The sequence below is a fragment of the Mesocricetus auratus genome, unplaced genomic scaffold (assembly GCF_017639785.1).
Source record: "Mesocricetus auratus isolate SY011 unplaced genomic scaffold, BCM_Maur_2.0 Super-Scaffold_100008, whole genome shotgun sequence".
Lineage (NCBI taxonomy): Eukaryota > Metazoa > Chordata > Mammalia > Rodentia > Cricetidae > Mesocricetus > Mesocricetus auratus.
Window position 1 is genome coordinate 87,627,563 of NW_024429192.1, and position 26,276 is coordinate 87,653,838.

A 26,276-nucleotide genomic window follows, 5' to 3' on the forward strand; every position below is an offset into this window, starting at 1 on the left:
TGTTGCTTCCTTCCTGTGTGTGTGCAATTGTGTACCCAGGAAGTGCCGTGTCTATGAGCGCCCCACTGTTTGTAGTAAGGAAAACTTACTTTGGGGTATAAGAAGCTTCAGAATATGGCTGGCCTGGCGACACATACCTAGTCCCAGCAACAGACTCCTGACAGGCGACAGCATTTGCTTTGGGTTGATCTTGGGTCTCATGTTGTGATACATTCCCAATCTTTGAACTTATGTAGAAAAAGTATTTATGTAGCTAAAGTACAAAGCCACAGAAAACCTCTGTCATCATGTATGACTTTAAGTAATAGATATTAAGAATTACTCTCTTGCATATTTGGGGGTCATGTTTGAAATAAAAGCTTCCAGCATGAAAAGAACTCATAAACTTGACAGTGAAGGTGATTGGAAACATCATAAATCTACTTACTGGCACAGAATTATCCTTTTTTTTTTTTTTTTTTTTTGGTTTTTTCGAGACAGGGTTTCTCTGTATTGTTTTGGAGGCTGTCCTGGAACGCACTCTGTAGACCAGGCTGGCCTCGAACTCACAGAGATCCGCCTACCTCTGCCTCCCGAGTGCTGGGATTAAAGGCGTGTGCCACCAATGCCCGGCCAGAATTATCCATTTAAAGTGGTAAATTTATCAATGTTTCCCACAATAAAATTTTACTATTTACTTATTTATTGAGACAGGCTCTCACTATGTAGCCCTGACTGGCCTGGAACTCATATGTAGACAAAAATGGCTGTGAACTCACAGAGATCTGCCTGTCTCTGCCTCCCAAGCTCTGGGATTAAAGATGTGCACCACCAAAATTGGCAAATGATATACATATGAACATATATGTAATTTTTAGCTCATATGCACATATGAATATGAGGAAGACCTCATATTCAAAGAGAGTATAGGCTCCTAATCCAGCACCAAGCCCTGCTCTTCCCCAGGACTTTTCTTTTCCCCCCCGAGACGGGGTTTCTCTGTGTAATCCTGGCTGTCCTGGTCTATAGACCAGGCATTGAACTCACAGATATCTGCCTGCCTCTGCCTCCCGAGTGCTGGCATTAGAGGTATGTGTGCCACCACCGCCTGGCTTCTCCAGGACCTTTATATACTGAGAGAAACTGATAGAAGTTTCTGCCTGTCTGGAGCTTCCAGACAAGTAGGAGAGGCACATGGGACATCACGCATGCACACATGCCTCTGTAATGTGGCCTTGTGCTGTGAAACGAAGATTGATGGGGTTTTGCAGGTTTGAAAGGTGGGACACGGAACTGGTGTTGGAGGCTGGCTGGAAAAGACTCCCCTGAAGGAGTGACATGGGAGCCAGTGTTCGAATGATAAGCAGGCATCCATAACACGATAGGTATCACTGACCACATTTCTCCCCACAGTCTCTTTCCTGGTAGCAGGAACCACACGCTACCCAGCCTGGATGTTGGGCACAAAGTGACCCCCTCAGTCCTGGATGAATAGAGAAAATTCCAACTAGAAATTGTCACCCCACAATTGTTCCGAGGATGTCTGTGGGGCCTGATTGCCACCTGTTTTCACATCCTCATGGCTAATGCTTGCATCTAGCTGGCTTTACAGAGAAAACATCACTGTGAGCGTTACAGACTCAGACAGTGCGTTCCAATTTAATCAGAGAAAGGGCCCTTTCTCCCCAATGGGCCAAAACTGTTGTTCCTTTCATTGTTCTTTCTTCTCACCTACATTTCTATATTCACTCCCCAATTTGTGTGTTCTAGACAGTGCACACTAAAGAGAAAAGCTAACTAGCCAATAAGAATGCAGCATTCTCTTTCGTTCAGATGCATATAGTTCAATGCTTCCTGAGCCTCCTGGGAAAGCCTTGGGGGTGTGGACTGAGACTCTAAAATGGCACCTTTCATGCCCATGCTCAAGAGCCTGAGGCAAGAACTGCCACAAGTTCAAGGCCAGCCAGGGCGGAGACAGGGCTTGTATCAGACTCGGGTATACGTCAGCTTTGTGACTGGGGAACTCTGGAGAAGTGAGGGAGCCATGGGTCGGGGTGATAGGTTAAACGTATATGACGCTTTTCTAGGACACTGATTTATACTGACCAAATACCAATTTCATATACATACATGCATTCACATATGTGTTTGCAGATGTGCACACACATACACTCACATGACTTTCACATGTTTCTTTTATTCCTGTACTAATTTGCTATCTGTTGTTGTGATAAAGCCCTGACCAAAACCAACTTGGGGAAGGAACACATTCAACATCCAGAGAAGCTGTGGTAGGAGTTGAAGCAGAGAGCACAAAGGAACACTCACTGCTTACTGGCTTGTTTCCCCCGTGGCTTGCCCAGCCTCCTTCCTTATATAACCCAGATCCACTGCCCAGGGAATAGCCCCACCCACATGGGCCTGGGCCCTCCTCCATCAGTTAATGAAGGTGAAGGCCAGACTAGCAGAGGAAAACAAGCATCCCTTGTTCTATAAAGGGAAAAGTGAATGAGAAATTATAACAATAATGCTATTTCTCTGACGGTGTTTAAAATACTAGAGAATTACTTTTTTATATGTTATGTTGTTGTTGTTGTTGTAGGAAAAGCCATTGACGAAATCTCTACAGCGTGGAGAAGACCCCCAGTTTGATCAGGTATGTGACATGCTGCTACACAGCTGTTGTGTGTTTCCTGTTTATTTCAGAATGCTCAAAGCGGGGCCTGGAGATTGATCCAGGGTCTGAGAGCTTGCCTAGTGTGAGCAGACATGGGGGGGGGGGATGAATTGACAACTATGAAAGAGGAAAACTGCCTCAAGAATCATTATTTTAAAACGTGGAACCTTAGGCTCCATGGAGAAAATAGTAAATTTGAAGATATCTTAAAAGAAAGTTGAAGTTAGGAAAGGACATCAGCATTCAGCAGCGTGTACTGACTGAGCACGTGACATCAGAAGGGAGAGATCCCGGTCTGTCACTTCAGAGGGGCTTTAGGGACATCTAGAATGATTAATAGCCGGACACTGGAGGACGTTGGACGGGTGTCATGATAGTGCTGCGCAGACTTCAGCAGTAATGGCATACAGGACAAAGTGTCTTTAGACCCGTTAGTAGGCGCCTGGATCTGAGGCCAAACACTGCTTAATGCCCTACGGCCTAATAAACTCTAGGGGGCTTGTGGCTGAGGAACCACACAAAGAACACACTTTATGTTTGTGTCCCATGATTACAGAGTATTGCAGCCACATACATTACAGAGCTACCATTCTCTGTGGCCCATGTTGCCGAAGGACAGTTACGGGCTGGTGCTCAGGTCCAGCTTCTGGAGCTGCTGTGACCCTGGAAGACTTGGCTGTTTATCTGGGCTCTGATGAGATGGATGGAGGGTGGACCCCTACCCCTCTGCCCCATGATGTCCCTTGTGGTTGTCGCCATTGCTCCATGGGTCAATGACCCTTAGTGAAGGTATCCCCCGCAGTGTTTGGTGTTTCCTTTTGGAAGTGGTAGATCTCTTTCTGCCCCCTTCACTGTTTATCATTGGCTTTGCATGATTTTTCATTTCAGTCCACATTTGTAGTCCCTTTATCCTCCCGTCACTACCTTTTCTTGGGGAAGAAACATAGATTTTTCTCTAGCTAAACGTATATCCTTCCTTCTCTAAATTCTTCTAGATTAACACTGCAGTGAGTGCTTCTCCCAAATCATTGAGCATGTAACACCACAGTGAATAGTTATCCCAAATCATCTGCCTTAACTACAGCTTGTTTTTTTTCCATTCAGGTATTTCATTCCGCATTATAGAAACACGATACTATTTGGAGGTAAACAGACCTGGGCTTAAACCTCAACTTCCACCCTGAATTCACTAGATTATTTTTAACCTTGCCACACAAAGTGTGGCCCATGGACCTGTGTTCTGAAGTCACCTGGCAGCCTCAGAGCTACAGGCTCTAAGACTCAACAAGAACGGGGGAGGGACAGGGAGGAGGCGGACACGGACATGTTGACAGGTCTGTGTTCTGAGGAGGTCAATGAAAGCCCGGAGGTTAAAGAGACTTCCGAGGAGTTGTAGACTAACAAAACATACTTTTTCATCCCAGAAGAAAGCTGCTGACCAGGTCATCACCAGCAGTACCCAGACACATGCTGGTATATATGGGCCACAGAAAAACACGAAGGCAGGCTGCCTAAGGCTATGACTCCGCCCTCAAGGCCATGTTCATACAGAGCCCACAAGTGACACTCTGTCAGAAATTGTTGCGCAGCAGATTACATCACTATTAATTGGGGTCCCCAGATATCTAGTGTCAGCCATTTTGTGCTAACTCAGAGCTACCATCCCCCACCATGTCCAGTGTCAGCTAACTCATTCTGGATATCCATATCGGTGCCATATTGTCCAAACATAAACTGGCTCTCACAGCCTTCTGTTCCCTGTACACATATGCACTGAAAGCTTGAGAAGACTTATTCTGCACCACACCACTGTCTGTAAAGATGCTTTAAGTGTGAACCAATAGTAGGACAGTCACTCCGAACCATAAGGCAAGGAGCATTGCCCCCTGATCTAGCCACATCCCCTAGCAACACTGGCCTCTTCCATAAAGAAGCTATCAATTGAACTTTTTCTGCTCGGTTTCTTCACATCTATAACCAGGATTCTTCAGCATTGCCATCAGTAATCTACTGTTGAAATGGTTTTAAGATAGCTCAAAGGTGTAGGACTTAGACTCACATGAGTTCCAGAAAAGGGAATGCTCCCAAGTTTCCTACAGTCTGCGTGTGTAAGGAAAGAGGTCGGCTTGAACAGGTGGGGAGGGCTAGGATGTGGGAGGCCCCAGTGCCAGTGGGATGGGGCTTCATCCTTCACTTGTCAGTACCGAAATGACCTGAGTGACAGTCTCATGTTAACCCCAGGAGACTGCGTTCACTGAGGAGCAGTGGGAGACCTTTGAAGGATGGAGGTGTTGGGGGAGCTCGGGATTGCTGGAGATTTGACATGAACTAAAGCAGAAGCAAGGAGACCCATACAAAGGCTGGCTGCTTGTTGGTGTGTTAAACATATGTTCTTGAGACAGGTCTTCCTATGTAGGCGTGGCTCACCTCTAATCCCCCTGCCTCTCACCTGTTTCCCAAATGCTGGGATTCCAGGTGTGCCCACTATGCACAGTTGTCAGACACAGACACATCGTGGTTGATAAAGCCGTGTTAAGTGGCCTGAGAGCCTCGATTGCACGCCTAAACTTTTGTCGCTCACCGTGATTGGCCACACTAAGAAGCCTCGTGCCAGAGCACTGTGGCACCCCGGATGGGGTCTGTTTGGTGATACGTGGAGAATGTGCTGTGAGCCATGGGCTAGCCATTTTACCTTCAAGCACCTTTCTTCTGTTATCAAATTTTACAGACATCCTTCTTGTGTTTGTTTTTGAAGATATGGCTTTTGAAAAAGTCATTTTATGTTTGTGCATGTGTGACCAAGTGTACATATGGACATCATGTATGTGGAGGAGCCCAGGGATTCCAGAAGAGAGAGAGCTGGAGTTGCATGTGGTTGTGAGCCACAGAGTGTGGGTGTTGGGAGGCAAATTCGGGTCCCCCGAAGGCAGCAACTGATGTTAACTGCTGAGCCACCTCTCTGGTCCCTAGAAGCATCCTTTTTCATTTTAACGCCCCGGGCATGTGATTTCTTAATTTTGCAATCAAGCAGCAGCTTACAGGGGTGACCTGGGTAAGTGGCAATCAAATGCAGTTGAAAGAGAAATGAATGCCATACCTGTTTACAAATGTCCCTTCACTGGGCGAGGATTGCAGCGCTTTCCTTGCAGAAGGTGGATTCGTGAGGGGCACTAGACACATGCGCAAAAGAGACAGCTGCTGAAGAATCGCCGAATATTCTTGGCTGCGCCTTCCGACTGTGTCCATCTGTTTTCTCTGACCTTAGCGTTTAGACTGTTGCCTATGTGTTGTCTAATAATGGACAAACAAAACTGAAATGCTGGCCGAATGACCCTTACACAAAATACTTAAAACCAGAGTGGGTTTGGACTTCTGATTTTTACATACACAAAGGTAGGATGGGACCTAAGTCTAAGTATGGAATTTGTGTATATCGCATATATACTTCCTACATATAGCCTCAAGGTAATTTTATGCAAAAAATCAAATAATTGTATGTAGTAGTGATTCAGATTTGTAGCATTTTTCCACCTGAGGTGTCAGATGCCAACACTTTAAAAATTTCAGATTTGGGGACTTTGGGAGTGTTCAATTTACAATTCAGAATCATTTAAATTGTATTGATTTGCATATAAAGCAGCAGTTTTCTTATGGCATTTTCATGCATGCATGCCTTTGGTTGATCCTACCCTGTCCCCCTGGCCTCCATTATAACGTATACTGTCTCACCCGCAGTGTTCCTCCTTCCCTTTCATATCAAACGCCTTCCGTTACCCTGTTCCCAAAAGTCCATTTCTCCCCATCTCATAGACTGTTTTCTAGTTCCTCTACCCGCACTCGTTTCCACATGGATGCACATATATAAAAGCTTAGAGCTGGGTCCACACACGAGAGAACACATGCAGTGTTGGTCTTTCAAAGCCTGAGTTGCCTCAGTCAATACCATACCATCCAGTTCCATCCATTTTCCTGCAAGTTCCATGATTTCCTTTTTCTTCATGACTGAATAAAATTCCATTGTGTGTGTGGACCACACTTCCATTTTCTGTTCATCCATGGATGGACATCTAAGCTGCTCCGACTCCCTTGCTGTTGTGATGAGAGCAGCACTGGACATGTGACTCTGAGGTAGAATAGAGAACCTTTTTTGGTATAAGCCCTAAGAAGGTTATAGCTGGGTCATACGACATTCTATCTTCAAATGTTTTCTTAATACTGTACAATAATTGGTTTCATTACAACCTTTTCATACATGTCCATAATGAATTTTGATCACATTTACCCACCATTACCCTCTCTTGTCCCCAAGGCACTCATGCTAATCCCTTTCTTCTTCCCAACTGGCCTCCTTCTGTGTACATACCTACGTGTATTAGGGCAGGGGGACGAGGAAGAAAAGGAAAGGGAAGATAATGGGAAGGAGGGGGAAAGGAAGAGGCCAAGGAGGAGGAACAAGAAGAGGAGGGAGGGGAGAGAGAGGAAGAAGGAAGGGAGAGGAGAAGGGGGAGGAGGAAGAGACAGGATTTTCATTAGGGTTAGTTACAGAAGTGTGGCATGGAGAGGGGCACTTACAGGAGCATGCACACCCTACCAGAATTCTCCCTCTGCCTCAGTGATGACTCCGTTCCCCAGCAGGCAGCTGTTAGTTTTTGACAAGCCTCCACACTGATTTCCACAGGGATGCAGCAGTTTCATGCCTACCGCCTGTGAGTGCGCTTCTATCCTCACACCCTCACCTCCTTCCTTTTCCTCATGACAGCCGTCCTGACCAGAGTGCGGTGGCAGCTCTGAGGAGTTTCAGTTTGCCATCCCTCAAGACCTAAGGATGTTGAACGCTTTTTAAAAAATGCTTTCACGCTGGGTGGTGGTGGCGCATGCCTTTAGTCCCAACACTCGAGAGGCAGAAGCAGGTGGATCTCTGTAAGTTCGAGGTCAGACTGGTCTACAGAGCTACACAGAGAAATCCTGTCTTGAAAAAGAATTCTCTCACAAGTTCCTGCATAATATATATGATCTGTTTTGATTACAGCCCCTATTATCCTGTCTTCTTTCCATCCCATCCCCACCGAGTCCTTCCCTCCCAACAAGTTCCCTTCCTGGATTCGAGTCTGTCTGTCTGGGCCCCACTGCTTTTACTCTGAGTTGCATGCATGAACTTGACCAGAGTGTCATTTACTCTTGCAAAAGCAACTATCCCACCCATGCTACAATATCCGTGCCACTGTATCAAGCACAGATAACCACTCCAGCTGGGAGGTGAACACTTTGAAAAATATTTACTGGTCCTTTGTTTTCCTTCTCGTGTGAACTGTCAGCTTCTTTACTGATGGGCAATTCTGAGCGTTGGGCGTTGAGCTTTTGCAGCCCTTTATGGGATCTAGACAGTTGCCCTTGTCTGAGGGGTAGTTAACAGTTGCTCATCCTCTCTGTACTTCCTTTTGTTGCACAGAACTCAGATGTGCTTTACATCTGGACTTTTCTTCCAGTATCTGTAAATGGAGGGATGAAATGGAGACTCTGGAAAGTTGATTATGTGCCCTGCGTTTTATAGTGTCTCAGTTTTGTCCTCATTAAAACCCAGTGAGATTAAGTATTCCCAGTCTAGGTTTATGACTCAGTGCTTCAGAGAAATGGCACTGTGCCAGTCCCGTGAAGCTGTAATGTGAAGCTGGGACTTTCTGAGCACCGTCTCCGTGCCCTTGAGAAATTATGAAAATGTGCCAAGGGAAAGGTCCGTCATCACCTGCTGGGTTCTGAGGACATTCGGTTTCAAGTGTTTGCTGGGCAGCATGTCCTACATTCTTTGCTTGTGTTATTTAATGCTGTGATTTCCAGGTAACTCACTCAAATGTTCTGAATACCTTCTTTTTAGGTTTTCTTACAGGTGTTGTCCATCTCCTGTACTCTTGAGCACCTTATGTTGTTAATATGCAAAAAAAACCCCACTTAATAACAAGAAGTTCATGGTAAAATGGATCCACATCCTAGAGCTGAGACAGCATCGTGGGTTTTCCTTAAAAGGAAATGTGAAATTGCAGTGTTAGAACATTCGTTGTAGTTCTGCATTGCAGTGAACATCTATGTAAAATGTGTAAGTGATGGAGGGGCTGGAGAGATGACTCAGTGATTCAGGCTGCTCTAGCAGAGGACCTGAATTCAGTTTCCAGCACCCACATGAAGGGCCACAACTGCCTGTAACTCCAGCTCCAGGAGATCTGATGCCCTCTTCTGGCCTCTGTGGACACTACATGCACATGGTGTACATACATACATGGAGGCGAACACACATAAAATACAAAAAATTACTAAATCAAAAATATATAAGTGAAATTAACAAGGAATTAAAATAACAAATAATCATTATTGGATTTATACATTATTAGTGTTATTCGACATTTCTAGAATTACTCTTATAGAATGGCATATGCCATAAAATAAACCAAGATGTTAAAATAACAACAACAACAACAAAAGATTACTAATCTTCCCCCCCAAAAAGTACTGAATTAAATCTTTAAGCCAGTTACATTTAAACGGACGATAATTAAACAGCTGAGCAGTATATGATTGAGTAAAAGCAAACTGCATATGCAATGATTTTACAATGTCAGTATTTCAGAGAATTTACACAGTAGGTACCCTGACCCCCCAGTGTTACTTGGCATTTGCACTCATTTACAAAATTGAACCATCACTGGAGTGAGTTTAAATTGTGATTCAAGTGCAGCACTCCTGACAAATCTGTCTTATTACTATAAAGTATGGAGTGACCTCATGAAGTAAGTAGTCAAACATTTATGCGTGAAACTTCCCTCTGCATTCAGCATGGATAAATGAAACATTTCAGGAAAGTCACCCTCTTCGCGGCCACATAATGGACACTCTCTTTTAGCCTATTTACACATAAAAAAGCCAAAGCAAATATTAGAGCATTTGAAAAGTACATTTAGTACTCTTCTACGCACTCCCAAAAAGAAAACACCCTTTGAAATGAGCCTATGATTCCATACACTCCGTCTCCACCTGCTGCCCAGTCTCTGGCCCATTGGTGGTGGAGGAGCGTGATTATTTAAAGGCAACAAGGACATCCTTGTGCCCAGCCCGCCACTCTCAGCAGCAGTACAGAGCTGGAATTCATGTGGCCATTGGCTCCACTTCCCATAAAGGGAGGAGTCCGGTAGCCAGGAAGCCAGCAAAACCTTCCTCCCTTCCTGGGCTCTGAGGGCCAGGCCCCTGAAGATCCCTCCCTTCCTCCTTGAGAGCCCGGCTCCTGAAGGGCAGTGACAGAGAGACAATGACACATCCATCCCCCTGCTGACCTGTCATTCTCTCTGAGATGCTGTCAGCCCTGTGCTGTTGAAAAGTCCCCGCAGAGGCTCTCAAACTGAGACAGGCTTTGTGGCAGCCGTTTCGATGAGAGAGAAGTGTGTCTTGATTTTTACAGCGGGGCTTGCAGAATCCTATGGGCGCCAGTCTCCTGAGACTGGGGAGGGAGTTAGTTTGTTTCTTCATTGCTGTGATAAAGATCCTGATCGAAGCAACTTGGGGAGGAAAGGGTTATTTGGCTGACACATCTGGATCACAGTTCATTATTGAAGGAAGCCAAGGCAGAAACCTGATGCAGAGGCCATGGGGGAACGCTGCTCACTGACTTGCTTCTTATGGCTTGCTTAGCCTGCTTTCATATAGAGCCCAGGACCATCATCCTAAGGGTGACTCCTCCCAGAGTGAGCTGGACCCTCCTACATCAGTCATTAATCAAGAAAATGCCCACAAACTAGCCCACAGGCTAATCTATGGAGGCAAGGTCTCAACTGGTGTTCCATCTTCCCAAATGACCATTGCTTGTGTCAAGTTAGCAAAACAGTAATACTAGTTAATAAATAAAATCAACATTAAGAAAAAAACCTAGCCAGGTGATGGTGGCGCACACCTTTAATCCCAGCACTCTGGAGGCAGAGGCAGGCGGATCTCTGTGAGTTCGAGGCCAGGCTGGACTGACAGCCTCTCATAAAACCAAAAAAAAAAAAAAAAAAGAAAAACAGAAAAACAAAAAACCTAACCAGCATAGGTTGTGCCTAAATGAAGCAGCTGACTACAGTGAACTCTACGCAGAGATGTTTGGGAAGGAGGTGTTAGTCTGTCTCTTGTATAGGTGTGTAGCCATAAGAGACTGTAATATCTCACACAAGACTGGTTTTGAGTTATCATTGTTTTATTCCCTGTGATCCCTAGCTGTCTTGGAACCCACTCTGTAGACCAGGCTGGCCTCAAATTCAGAGATCCTCCTGCCTTTGACTCCCAACTGTTGGGGTTAAAAGCGTGCATCACCATACCCGGTTAAATTTTACTTGCTTTTAAAATGATGTATATGCGTGTTCACTTGCATGTGTGCATGTGTACCACATGTGCCCAGTGCTCATGGAGGCTAAAGAGAGCATCAGATCCCATGGAACGAGAGGTACGTGCAGACAGTTGTGAGCAACCAGGTAGGGGCTGGCAACTGAACCTGGGTCCTCTGCAGGAGCAGCCAGTGTTCCTAACCACTGAGCCATCTCTCCAGCACCAAGAGTGTTTTTAATAAGCTTTATTTTAGAATGGTCTGTGATCTATAGAAAAGTTGCACAGACAGTACAACATGACCACCTTCCTCTGCTGCAAACATCTCATATTCCCATGCTACATTTGCTGGAAGGAACTATCATAGGTGTATTATTACCAACCAACCTATATGCCTTATTTACAGTTCGTTGGTTTTCCCCGACACCTCTGTTTACTGTTCCAGGATACCATCTAGAATAAAAACCATGCTTCAGCCAGTGTCCTTGTCTCCTTGGTCTTCTCCAGATCAGTTTTAAGTACTGAAATAGCAGATAGTTGAGACCAATTTCCTGCCTTAGGGACCATAATTCTGGTCCATTTTATCTCTGTGGGAAAATCTGCTTCATCTCCCAAATCAAAATATTTTGTTCTTGCCGGGCAGTGTTGGCGCTTGCCTTTAATCCCAGCACTTGGGAGGCAGAGGCAGGCGGATCTCTGTGAGTTCGAGGCCGGGCTGAACCGACAGCCTCCAAAACAATACAGAGAAACCCTGTCTCGTAAAACCAAAAAAATTTTTTTGTTCTTTTGAATCATTGCTTATATTTTATTGGATTAGGGACTGAACCCAGAGCACTCTACCACTGAGCTAAAGCAAGACCCAATTTAATCAGTGGCAATTTGGAGAAATACCCTTTCATAAAGATTTATTTATTTTTATCTTATATGTATGAGTGTTGGCCTGCATGTATGTATGTGAGACCTTATGTGTGCAGTGCCAATGGAGGCCAGAAAAGGCCATAAGATCCTGTGAACTGGAGTTACATATTGTTTTGACCTGATATGTAGATGCTGGGAACCAAACGCAGTCTCCTGAAAGAGTAGCAAATGCTCTTAATGCTGAGCCATTTCTCCAGGCCCAAATTATTCTTTCCATTTTCAGGAAGGAGTGGTTTAGGGGCAGGGTTTCTCTGTGTAACAGCTCTGGATGTCTTGGAACTCTCTCTGTAGATCAGGCTGGCCTTAAACTCACAGAGATCCACCTGCTGGGATTAAAGGTGTGCACCACCACCAACTGATCAAAACATTCTTTCTTATTTTGGAATAACTTCAGCAAAAACTAGGAGATCTTTACCATAGCCCACCATGATTTACTTTCTTCCAAAACAGTTACTGTTACATGGACAGTCACAACAGGAAAATGTATTAGACTGTGGGCATAGGCAGGGTGGATAAAGGTCACCAGAATGGTTTCAGTTTGGAAAGGCTCATAACCAGATTCACAGAATGATCCCAGTGTAACATCCTATTCATAGTTAACTTCTGTTAACCCATGACTCTGTAACAATAGTGCTTGCAACTATTGTTACAGAGAGGGAGATCACGGTATTGGATAATAGAATCTGAGAAAAAAAAGCTGTGTTTGCACAGTCTAAAGGTTTTAAAAGTGATGGTGGAGAACTCTGCTCCCAAGACTGCTTCACTTCAAAAGGACCTAGCTTTGTTATGAAGGTTATTTGTTTGGGAACCTGGTTTCCTTATTTCACTTGAACAATTTATGATTGAATGATATTGACTTACACCATAAGAACTGCTGAAGTCTTAGCAGTACAGTTATTATGGTAGACAGCAATGGTGAACATGGTGGCGGCTTCATGGAAGAACCCAAATGCAATGAACGTCCGATCCCTACAGTGCACGGCATTCAGAGAAATGAGCTGTCTTGAGCCACAGAATTATTATGTGAGAAAGGTCTGCCTCCCCGGGATATATTAACTCATAAAAGAAATGGCTGGGCATATGTAAGGAAACTTGGCGGTGTGTATTGCTTATGGCTGATTACTTATGCAACAGCCAGGAGCTAGACAAATCTTCTGATGGCCTGCATTTCTCTTTCCCTGAAGGTCATCAGCTCCATGAGTTCCCTCTCTGAGTACTGCCTGCCTTCTATTCTGCGAACACTGTTTGACTGGTACAAAAGGCAAAACGGCATTGAGGACGAATCACACGAGTACAGACCGAGAACGAGCAATAAGTCCAAAAGGTACTTTCTGTGGGTGTCAGGCTTCTCATTTCTCATTCCTGCCTCACTTATACCTTCTTCTTTCAATATACATCAAAACGAGAATTAGGTGGCACCTGGGCCTCCCCGACTTTGCAGGAGGAGCCCCAGCAAATGCTGTGGGCCCTCTGGTCTGTACTAGGGCAGGCATGTGGGACATCCTGTCCCTGCCTGCTGTCACTGGTTGGAAATGCACGGGGCCTTATTTATATGTGTTGGGACAAACTAGAATGCGCCCAGGTCACCATGTTGCTTGCTTCCTCCCTCCCCGAGTCTGCACCCAGGATCAGGCCATCGAAGGCTCAGTAACTCCACCAGACACTTTAGCTTAGTGAAGCATGGCCGAAGGGTTCAGGGCTGCAGCAGTCCTGAGGCTGGCATCTCTCCCTGTGAGGATGCGGATGGGGAAGTTAAATGCATGCCTGTGATGTCCCCCAGAAGCTGAGAACTGTGTCTGTGTACCTTGTGGTCCCTCTTCTCTGTGGGTGTGAGAAGTGGAATTTACCACTGCCAGAGCCGTTCAGCAGCGCCAACATTCTTATGGGTTCAAGTTAATGCATGGCTACCAAATTACTAGGCAAACATTTAATTTCCTAAGTTTGAAATGAATGTATTACACCTAGGCAAGGAAAGAAAAGAATTATGGATATGAAGAAGAGCTAATACAACTTTTAAAAAATCATAAGATGCTGGGCATGGTACTGCCTGCATCCTGTAACAGTGTGTGTTCAGGCTTCTCAGGCTCTCAGCTTGGTGCAGCTTTCACCACTATCTGATTCCACAGTGTTTTCTGATTCCAAAACGAAAGCCTATCATCCCCAGTAACAGTCTCCCTTTAGTCTCTTCCTTTATGTTATGTATATAAGTATTTATCTGCATGTATGTATGTGAACCACATGCATACAGTATCCGTGGGGGCCAGAAGAGGGCGTCAGATCCCCTGGAACTAGAGTTAGAGATGGTCGTGAGCCACCAAGCCCTTTGCAAGAGCAGCCAGTATTCTTAAGTGATGAGCCACCTCTCCAGCCCCCTTAGCAGTCTTTCTTCAAGAGTAACTTTTTAATATATTACGTTTTGATGGCAGAATTTCCATTGTGTGTCTGAAAATGGTTTGCACTAAATGCATGAAATCACTTCTGTCGGACATTTGGTTTGTGAATGGGAGACTCCCCTGGGGGTGACTCCACAGGGACCCTGCAGCCATTTGGGAGAACTGAACTAAGTGAGTTTGGTCTTCTTCCTCTGCCCTGCCAGAGTTCAGTTACCAAAACTAGATTCTGTGTGAGTTGATGCCTTAATGAATTGAAAATGTAGGGCTTTGTTGTTGATTTTGTCATTGTTTTTGTTGTTTTTGCTTTTGTTTTTTAAACACTGCTGGTTCTTTGCAGGTAACCAGGGTCAATTCTGAGGTCAAATGCCCACAGAATTAGAACAGCAAAGTTTACCTCAGTAGTGTTTTAGCTACACTTCAACATTTAAAATAAGAACATCTGTGCCTGGGAAAAGGCTAAGAGAACAAGAATCTCCAGAGTGTGACGTAGTTAGGCTGTGACTAAAAGGGGAACTTGAGGGAGAAGCCTGAGCAACTGAAAATAGTTGAGTGGGAGGAATTGACACTGGGTCAAGATTGGTGTAATAGCAACATTCTCACTGCCAAGTGTTTATCGGATGCCTCTGCCTGCTACCAGTGGAACCTCAACTAGGTAATAAAATTGAATTAATTGTTAGAAAAGTATATATTTTTATCTGAAAGCATAATTTGCCTTATTAAATAAAATCAGAGGTTTAAAAAGACTTTTTTGTTTTGTTTTGTTGGGTTTTTTTTCCCCCAGCCAGGAATTACCCCTTTCTTGGGGTTCTCTGGGCACTTTTTGAAACAATTCTAAGTTTTATTTTTTATTATTATCATTATCATTGGTGTTGCTAGGTGGGGATGGGTGAAGGTGGGTGAGGGTGTGGGTGGATGAGGGTGGGGTGGGTGAGAGCGGGTGGAAGGTGGGTATGAGTGTATACACACCCTCCAGTAGAGGCAAGAGGACAGCTTTGGGAGTCAGCTCCACGGTGGGTTCTAGGAGTCAAGCTTGGGTTGTCAAGTTCTCACTTCAAGCAGGTAGAGTGAGCCACCTCATTGTCCCTCTCCAGCCACTGTTTAAGGACTTAACGTCCATCTGGCAAGAAGGTCTTTCCACTGAGGCCGACCGTCTTGAGAGATTGCTTGTTCTTGCTCCCAAACTTCCGGGTTTCTTCTCATACGCACTTGCTTAGGTCTCCACTGGGGAATACTCTCTTTTGAATATGCTTTGTTCAATGTCCACTCCAGGCTACCTTAGCACTTTCTCACATCTAGCCCAAGTGGCTCTCGTAGAACTTTCAGACACATTTGTCTACATTCTTCCTCCTGGCTGGCTGTTCCTAAATGATCTGAAACGATTCCTCTTGGAAAGGTAAAGCCATAGCTTCCCTTCATGGCTTCCCTTCTTAGCCTCACCAACCTACGCAAATGTGACTTCCCACAGTCACAGGCACTTCCAGAAGGGTTTACATGTATGTCTGGGTATATATGTGTATACATGTATATGTGTGTATGTACGTGTGTGTGTATGTGTATGTGTGTGTACATGTATATATCTTAAATCCCACCTTTCTTCTTACTCTCTCATGCCTAAAGACAAAAAAAGCATTCCATGCTTAAAATTCCTTTGGCTTATTTTAAAAATACCTTCTTGTTGTCCTGAACAAATATGGACCCTTTATGTGTTTAGGAGATTACACTAAATACTGTACATGCCTGACCACCAAGAGCCTTCATGTATGTAATGTTGACCACCCCTAATAGGAAAAATCCAAAAACTAAAATGCTAAAAAAAAAAAGTTTGATAGCAACAGGAAGTCAAAAGTAAAATGTCTCCACGGCTGATGTTACGCCACAGATACAGATGACACAGGAGTGTGTTCAACACATTCTACAGGCTACATAGGGGGTACTCGTGAGACATAAGTGGGTTTCATAGTTAGATTTGGGTCTCATCCCCGGGATTTTATGGGTGCAAATACTCCAAAGTCAAAATACATCTGACTCTCTGATCCCCAGCACCTGTTGGGGGGCACTCCACCCATATCATTAGCCTTTCTCTTCATAGATGGATACGCGGCTAGCAAGTAGAGGAGTCACAGTTTCAGGTCAGGACCTCTCACCGTGAAGTCACTGCAGCAGCTGCCACTAAGGGCTGAGGATGTCATTCAGTAGTCAGGAAACTGGGACAGAGATGACACATTTCTGCCCTTACATCCCTTTTTCAGCTCCCCTCCTTCCTCCAGCTTCACTTTGGTCTCCCAGCTTCCGTTTCCGTTCCTTCCTCCTGGCACTAAACCCCAAGTGATGAAGGGACAGCAAGAAAAGCAACACTAAATTACCTCCATTCCTTTGGTCTCCCTCCCATTAATGATGACACTGGCTTCTTATTACTCAGGAGCCTTTGTGAAACCCTTCCCTTAATTACATCTCTACATTATGTCCCAAGATCCTTTGAATACACACCTCCACCGTGGAAGCTCCATCTCATGTGTGGATCCTATGTTATGAGCAATATCATGCCAGGGCTCTAAGGGGACTACAGAAAAATCCACAGAATGAGATTAGAGACCCACAGACAGCTACTTCAGCTTCTGTGGCTGGAATTTAGAATTTGCCCACTAAACCATAGTACAAACAGAAGTAGCCTTCCTATGCAGGTAACACGTGATCTCATCATAACAGAAAGGCCTGTAGTCCATGGGGCAGAGCGCAGCCTGCTGATGAAGTATTTCACCCTAAAAGTGCCTTCAGTGCCATTTACTGTGATGTTTTAAACTTTGCAGTGATGAACAGCAGCGAGACTATTTAATGGAGAGACGGGACCTGGCCATTGATTTTATTTTTTCTTTAGTATTAATAGAAGTTTTGAAACAGGTGAGAAATTCATTTATTATCATTTTTTAATACTTTGTAAAACTTAGTTTTAAAGGTCTGAGTTTATGGTTTATGAATTCCAAATACTAGACAATGTGAACCATGTTATTGATCGCAATGGATCATATGTACTTAGTGGAATCACTGTTATTGATAGGCTGTTTAATAATCCCTTCTAAATTCAATGTCTTCTTCTCTTTTTCAGATCCCCCTTCATCCTGTAATAGACAGCTTAATACATGACATTATTAACCTGGCTTTCAAGCACTTTAAATACAAAGAAGGGTAAGATGACTTCTCTCCTTAGGGTATTGACAAAGTTGGGTGCTTAACACTAAGTTAGCTGTGTGATTTTTCTGGGCAGCAGCTCCCTAACTTGTCTAATTCTGTTTCGCTCAGGTACCTGGGTCCCAACACTGGCAACATGCACATTGTGGCCGATCTGTACGCAGAGGTCATCGGAGTACTGGCACAAGCCAAGTAAGGGGACATCGGAGCCCGGAGTGCCCTAACTTAAAGGAGCATTTGCATAGGAACTGGCATTGATTTTGGTGTATGTGCCCATCCTATAAAACCAGCTAGAGCAGTGGTTCTCAGCCTGTGGGTCATGGTGACCCTGTAGGGTCAAATGACCTTTTCACAGGGGTCACATATCAGATATCCTGCATATCAGATATTTGTATTGCAATTTGTAACAAAGCAAAATTACAGTGATGAAGTAGCAAGGAAAATAATTTTATGGTCAGGGGTCACCAAAACATGAGAAACTGTTGTAAAGGGTTGCAGCGTTAGGAAGGCTGAGAACCACTGAGCTCCTTCCAAGCAAGTCCAAGTGAGCTGTTCCTTCTTGGCAGTCGGCCCAATTCCCACCACATCCCTACATCTCAGGCTACAGCTTCCAGGGGCAAAAAATGGACCTGACCAAATTCTTTTCTCTGTGCTCAAATATTCCACAGATATTTATTGGCTCTTCAAGCTTTATTTTTCTATCTTCCAGGACCGGATAGTTACAATCTGTCTTCTCTAAGTGGAAAGATTCCATTCTACAATGTCCCTTTTACTCCAGACCTTACTTAATTCAACTGAGCTAAAAATGCCCCAGACATTGTCATGGAAACAAGTCAGGGGGGAAAATTCTCATTGCTAAATTTATCTGGCCCCAGAATGCTACTTAACAGGCTAGCACAGAGCCATGTTAGACTGTGAGCAATGATAAACTTATTCCAGAAGTGACGTCACACCCTACTCACCAGCCTTCATTTTATACAACCCAGAGGCAAGTCGGCCAAGAGCCTGGATATCTCGATTAAGTAAAATAAGCTAGGATATGGCACAAACTCAGGCCAAGTGAACAGCTTACAGCAAGGGATGCCTCAAGCCTTGTGAAACACAGTTCTCAGGAAAACTTTTATCTTCAAGAGATGGAATTCTCCCCGCCCCCCCGCCCCAAGACAGGTTTTCTCTGGGTAGTCCTGGCTGTCCTGAATCTTGATCTGTAGACCAGGCTGGCCTCAAACTCACAAAGATCCACCTGCCTCTGGCTCTCAAGTGCTGGGACTAAAGGTGTGCGCCACCACACAGCAAGATGGAATTCTTCATACCCATACATTAGTGTACCCCTCGCCCCTCATCACAGAGACTTTTTTTTTTCGCAGTAGATGACAATGAATTCAGGGACCTGTGATGAGTCAATGTACAGTTAGAGACTGTGGAGGACTCAGCTCTAACAGATATCTGCATCACACTCCTTGTCGCTAAGGTTCGGGAAGCATCCTGGAAGAAGGGAAAATTGTTGCGAACCGGAGGCGATGGTTGCCTGCAGTGAAACGGCGCTTGCCAGACACGACGGGGCTGTTGACGTAGAAAGTCACAGCAGCTATGGCTCCATGCGTAAGACCTGTATAAGACCAAGCAAGCCAAAATCCCAGCATGGATGCCGGAGGGACTCATGAACTCCCTCCCCTGTCTGAGGAGCTATTGGCAATGGGCTGGCTGCTGGGAAGAGAGATCCCATTTCCTTCCGGGATGTAGGACTGGAGAGTCTGCCCATGCCCTAGTAGATGTTCCCACCCACTCACATGCAGGCAGGGCTATGTGAACTCAATGGGCTTTTTAAAAAGAGCACATGAAAATTAGGGGAAAAGCTGGAGGGGTGGGATAGTGGATAGAAGAGAGTTGAAAACATGAAATAGACATGTATGAAATGATCAAGTAGTAAAAAAGGTAAAAATTTAGAATTATCTTAAAAACCATATAGACTCATCCAAAGAGGAAAAGGCTTAGCATTTTCTTAGTTCTCCTTGGTGTGTATACTTCCATTTGGTACCTGATAACTTGTTCCCATGGATACCAAAATCTGTGACTCTTATGTCTCATGTGAACTGCATACGTAGTCTTTACATATCAGCTCTGTTCTTCCTCCATCCAGTCAAGTAATATCTGGGTAACCTGTAACCCCAATACCATGTGAATGAGATAGTTAACATACTGCATTATTTAGAGAATAGTAAGAAAAATATCCACCCCACCCCAGAGAGATGGAGTTTCCTCACTTAGAACAGAAATACATAACTTATCAAAACAAACTTATTACATTGTATTTTATTAGGGGGCATGGACAATTGACAGGGGTTGATTCACTCCACTCTTGGATCCTGAGACTTGAACTCTGGTCAACAAGCACTTTACTCCCCAAGCCATCTCATTGGCCCTCCAAACCATTTCCAAATATTTGCCCAGATAAGACCATAGAAAATAGAACCACCACAACATGCATCGCAGTGATTCTTTTTCACTCTGATCCATGTTTCCTACCCACCCAAATGACTTGTTTTCTTACACAGGAGAACATCAATGTTAGAAAGTGGAGGGGGAACTTCTTGAGGACAAGACACTGGCATATGGAGATGTATCAAGGTCAAAGGCAGATAGTGACAGAGTAGAGCCAGACAAAGTATACATAAGAATTAAATGACAGGGACTAGAGAGGCCCTAAGTTCAGTTCCCGGCATCCACGTGGGTGGCTCACAACTACATGTAACTACAGTTCCAGGGGGCTATGACACCCTCTTCTGGCCTCCACAGGCACTGCATGCCATTGTGCCTGAGTCTGACATACTTAAAAAAAACTATTATGATAATTATAGTTCATGAGTCACTAAAGAAAGGAGAGATAATGCATTTTAGAAAGACTTCTATCTAATTGAATAGTGAATTTACTGACATTAAACTGAATATAGCTGCAATTATCTGGTAACTAATCCATGTGTACCTAGAAGTGATTTTTAGAAGAAGGTATTAATATGTGTATTTGCTGAGTTATCAGACTTTGATAATATCAGTATATTTCCTTGTTATTATTCTAGCATAAAAATAAAGTTTTATGCTTCTCTTAGTTTCTGTGGATAATGCAAGATACTGGATATTGTCAAATGGTCGCCCCTAGCTTTGTAGACTCTGACCAAGTTGGGAAGTGGTACCATACCAAGTGTGATGGCTCAAGCCCACAGTCCCAAACTCAGGTGACTAGAGCAGAAGGGTCTCTGCAAAGTGGAGGCTAGCCTGGACTTCTTAAGTTTCAGGCCAACTTGGGCCACACAATGATACCTATATCAAAAACTTGAGGGAAGAGAAGAGGCAGGGGAAGGAAAGAGTAGAGGAACAGGGTAGGAAAGGGAAGAAATGCCCCTTCTAAGCAACAGGCAGCATCCAAAGATTGCAAGGATCCTTATGCCAGTTTAGATGTGTAATCCACTAAGCATATGTATGTATGTATGTACACACACACACACACACACACACATACACACACTCATATTCATGATGCCAACTTGTCCTGACTCCACTATAGCTGATTGTAAGAAATACCTCAAAATGGCTGTATCCTAGCTTTCATTACATTGACCAATTCCTTAACTCCTATCGTTAAAATTTTTTTCCTTTCATCAATTATGTGTTTATGTTTTCAAAGTCAATTATAACTTTCAAAGATACTCTGGCCAGTCCACTCTAAAATGAACCCAGTCGGCCCGTGAGCTGTCCTCAGCCAGACAATGTGCCATCTTTATTGATAAATGGTTCCATCTTAAGTTAATGCCACACCATGAAGTATGTCCACATACACCAGGGACACCGCCTTATCTTCTCCATGGAGAAGTTCTGCTTAGTTGTAGGAGGAGGGAAGGATGCATGGTTAGCTGGCACAGTGTGATAGTCTTACCCCTCTTTATAAATCTGAATGACATCATTCTATTTTACGTTGTATATCAGCTCCCATTGCCCCTTGCAACTTCAGTTTTTAAAAAGGGCTTTGTTTAGTCTCTACACTTTAGCAGAACCTGTGTTTACCTTTAGTGGTGGCAATGCCACCTAGTCCCTTGCCTTAAGGTCTGTTTTGATATTAAGATACTCAAAGATAGTACTAGTTTCTTTCAAAGAGAAATTAAGTTAAAAAGAGGTTTTCCAAGTACTTACGTGAGTTAAAATTTGATACATTTGTTTAGATCGTGATTGCTTCAAAGGTTCATAGATGTGAAAAGTGGGTTTTCCTTTCTTTTCTTCTGTACCTATATACTATACCTCTTAAAGCAAAGGTTTATCTTTGTGCTTTTCTTTTTTTCCTTTTTCTAATGTACATGGGTATTTTGCCTACATATGTGTATGTGTGTGCTGTGTGCATGCAGTACATGCAGAGGTTGAAGATGGTGTTGGATCCCTTGGAACTGCAGTTTTGGATGGTTGTAATCTTTCATGTGGGTGCTGGGAATCCAACACAGGTCCTTTGTAAGAACAGCCAGTGTTCTTAACCACTGAGCCATTTCTGCAGGCCCCTTGATGTGAGTTTCATAGAATACCACAAATCGAGTCATTGTTGAGTTACTGTATATGCTAAACCCAGCACCATATGAAGTATTAAAGGAACAACCATAGATAAACTTGTTTTCCTTAAACACATACACACACACACACACACACACACACGATAAAGGAAAATCAATTCTCAGGATACTTTTATCCTAAAATAACATGTTTATGCCATGTGGAACTTTTTTCACAGTAAAATATAGCCATATCTATTTTTAAGTGAAAAATAAAAATTTAACCACCTTCTTATTATAGTATTGGCATACTGAGTTACATAAGCAACCTGCCTTTTTCCTAACTCTCTTTGTTTTGGCTGTGGATTAGGATTAAAAGACTAAATGTTCTACTGTGGGCCTTTTCTATGAGAAATGCCTGTGTTCATCAGGAGAAGTGACTTGATATTAATAATATTTCAACTTTGAAAAATGCTCTAACCATATTCACTCTATAGACCCTCCCCAGTGACATCCTCGGGGTGGGTGTGCAAGATTGTGCATAGCTTGTGCTTAACCACCTCCATGTGGACAGACTTACCACTCCTAGGCAACTGATGCACTCTGCATAGTTACTTTGTACCTACTGTGTGCCTGACCTTGTGGAGCTTGTGTTCAGCCAGAAGTGTCAGGCAATAAAACATTAAAGCAGTGAACTGTAACACATTCAAGTTAGGAACACATCCCCTTTTCTCTTCCTTCCTTCCTTTCCTCCCTCCCTCCCTCCCTCCCTCCCTCCCTCCCTCCCTCCTTCCCTCCCTCCTTCTTTCCTTCTTTCTTTCTGTGGTAGCAGGAATTCAACCCAGAACCTTGCATATGTTAGGCAGACAACTGCCGTTGAACCTAGGTCCTCAAGCATGCTAAGTAAACAATATGCCCTGATCTATAGCCCAGCCCTCTTGTTGTTGCTGCTGCTGTTTGCTTGCTGACTTTTTCTTTTGAAACAGGGTCTCTCTACCTTGCCTAGGCAGGCCTGGAACTCACTCTGTATCCCAGGAACCCTGCCTCAGCCTCCTGAGTAGCTGAGATTAGAAAGCACAGGCCAGCATGCCATATTCAGATGTCATCCCCACAGTCATTGTTGGGGGTAGTTGAGGAAAGCGTCTCAGCCTGGCAGGCCAGCCCACTGACCAGCTGTATGTGTCAGTTGGTTAGGCAATTTCCCACATGGTGTATCGGTATGCTGGGGATGCTGTAACAAAGACAACATACTTGAGAGCTTTGCTGTAGACATTTGCTCAGAATTAGAGACGTCAAGTTCAACATATTGTCAGGGTGACTTCTCTGTAAAGAAGTTTCCTTCTTTTCTGTTGTTGTTGCTGCTGCTGCTGTTTTTCATGAGACAGGGTTTTTCTGTGTAGCCACTGTGGCTGTCCTGGAACTCCCTCATGTAGACCAGGCTGGCCTGGAACTCATGAATATCCTCGTGCCTCTGCCTCCACAAGAGCTGGGATTAAAAGCTTGCCCCATCACCCGGTGAGAAATTCCCTTCTTGCTGGTCTTCATTGTGGTTCTATCTGCCTGTGCTTCGCTCCAGTTATCTTGTCTTTAAAACGTCCCAGGCATATTGAGTGAGGGCCACCCCAGACAATTCATCTAACCTTGTCTCTTCAAAGGGCCTGACTCCTAGTATAGTCACACCCATTATGTGTATGATTGCTTTTGGGGGGAGGACATAAACAACCCATAGTACTAAATCAAGGCAGGGGTCAGAGGATGTATTTTTAGCAAGTTTTCAGACCATGCCACATAGGGAACATACTTTTAAAATCCCAGATTTAGCTTTATTGAGTAGCATGTTGCATGGAAATTAAGAGGAGGGGAGTCTGATGTCGGCCATGGCCTTCAGACACCAGCTCCATCATCGATCAGCCATGAGGCTTTATGAGGCTTTGAAGTCTTGATATTTGAAAAGGATACAACTCTCCCATTCATGGGGCTACCCTGAGGATTAAAGAGTGACAGTGTGTGGCTCAAATGCTATAGAGTTCTCTTAAGATGTCCATTTGCCTCCATGATGACGGTTGTCATCTTAGTCAGCATATATGTGACATAGAAAAGAATGGTATTATTGGAATTTGGAATTCATATTTAAAAGTGTAAGAGTAGAGTTTTGAGTTTCCACTCAAATGGATGTTACCTGATACCAAGTCAAGCCTTCTAAATTTAATAGAATTGTCATTTTATTCTTTGCTGCTTTCCCCATCTAAAAGACAAAGATACAGTTTTACACAATCCCTGTGATATTTTTACTCATAAAACATAGTACAACTAATATTTCTCCCCTTATTTCCACAGTGTTCATGAAATGTCAGAAATGCCAAGCTGAGCTGCTTTGGAATGTTTTCTTGAGAGTAGATGTTTTATAGAAGGCTGTAACATGCCACCACAGGTCAGGAATGAGCCCTTAGCTACATCACCAGCCTGCTAAAGAATACCTCACTCAAAGTTTAAATCCTCACGTAGCCATTAAGACTTCTGCTCTACTGCTTTTCTAAAAGTTCATGTAGCAAACATATAGAAAACCTACAAATTCCTAGGCAGTAGTAGTGCACGCCTTTAATCCCAGCACTTAGGAGGCAGAAGCAGGTGGATATCTGTGAACTCTAGATCAGCCTGGTCTACAAAGCTACACAGAGAAACCCTGTCTCAAAAAACAAAACAAAACAAAACAGAAAACCTACAAATGGTAAATTCAGTAGGCCTCACCAGGAGGAACACTGTTCAGCCGTTCCTGTGACTGCTAGCAGAACGTCCTTGTGCCTGCTTATTCTCGTGTGTCCTATAATTTCTACTTTAAGACAACAGTTGTTCTGAACTAGAAGATTCTGCTAGTTTGCGTTCAGTTTTCACTATCAAAGTTGCCTTTCCTAAGTTAGAAGATTTGCTGCCCTTTCTGTCCTCCTTGCCTTGAGATTGATTCTTTCAGTTTTACTATTAAAACTTTATTGTAGCCGGGCGTTGGTGGCGCACACCTTTAATCCCAGCACTCGGGAGGCAGAGGCAGGCGGATCTCTGTGAGTTCGAGACCAGCCTGGTCTACAAGAGCTAGTTCCAGGACAGCCTCCAAAGCCACAGAGATACCCTGTCTCGAAAAACCAAAAAAAAAAAAAAAAAAAAAAAAAAAACTTTATTGTAAAGAACTCCCAAATAAAAAACCACTAGGGCCCAACATTACCAACATCTACAAATCTCAATGAACTTCTGTCCATTTAGAACAGCACCCAAAAGCTTCACACTAGATGTTATACTTTCAAGTGTATCTTCACGTACATATCTAACACCCAACTCTGAAACATCTATGACAAAATTAGAACTAGAAAACAACTAGCTTTGGGTTTTTTGTTTGTATGTTTGTTTGAGATAGGGTCTCACTATATAGCTCTGGCTGTCCTGGAACTCGGTATGTAGATCGGGCTGCCCTTGAACTCATAATACCCACCTGCCCCTGCCTCCTGAGTGTTGGAATTAAAATTGTGCACCACCACACTTGGCCCAAACAAGAAACTTTATATCCATGACTCGTTTTTAAAAACTCAAATGATATTACAGATGTAATTGGTATTAATCCTCTTTTCCAACTATACAAATGATTTAAATAGAAAATAGGGACTGTGTCTTTTGTGTCTACAAGCCCATGCATGTAGTAGACATCTCATTCCTATTTATCTTTTTTTGTTGTTGTTGCTATGGTACCAGTAAACCAGGACTTTGCCATGCTGGGCTAGAGCCGTATGACTAAGATGCATCCCCAGTAGCTGGTTCTTTGAAACAGTCTTGCCATATAATCCAGGCTAGACTCAAGCTCATCACCCTCCTCTGCCTCTGGAGTTGGGGAGTGACGGGCATGCACTAACCTTCACCCTTTTCCCTCAGATATAATTTCAATTTTCCCATTACTAGACTTTTCTCTCAACTTAAAAATATATTTTTCCATGATCATTAACCTAAAATTATACAAGAACAACAGAAAACATTGGCAATGGAAATTGGGGTATTTTAGGCATTACTTGGAATGCAGGTCCAAAAATTATTTGTGGTCACTGTCAGAAATAGCTGATCCCGTACGCTGCACTCAGATGCTCACTGTCAGATACTTGGGCCCCTGGGACCTGCAAGTACTTCGGTGGTAGCTAAGCCTGAGAAAATGGAGGGGTGTTTGTTTGTCTGCGTGGTATGCTCAAGTTTAAAGCTAAAACTGTCGTGAGAGGTTTT

General features: G+C 43.8%; 1 protein-coding gene across 8 annotated transcripts in view; it reads left to right on the forward strand.

Annotated features, from left to right (window-relative positions):
- Positions 1-26,276, forward strand: part of Fry (FRY microtubule binding protein) — a 380,830-nt gene that overhangs the window by 208,254 nt on the left and 146,300 nt on the right. For all 8 annotated transcript variants that reach the window (XM_040751422.1, XM_040751416.1, XM_040751415.1 and 5 more), the window contains 5 exons: positions 2,582-2,635; positions 13,099-13,238; positions 17,115-17,205; positions 17,411-17,490; positions 17,605-17,685. In XM_040751422.1, coding sequence (XP_040607356.1) covers positions 2,582-2,635; positions 13,099-13,238; positions 17,115-17,205; positions 17,411-17,490; positions 17,605-17,685 — 446 coding nt within the window. The remainder of the gene's footprint in view (positions 1-2,581; positions 2,636-13,098; positions 13,239-17,114; positions 17,206-17,410; positions 17,491-17,604; positions 17,686-26,276) is intronic.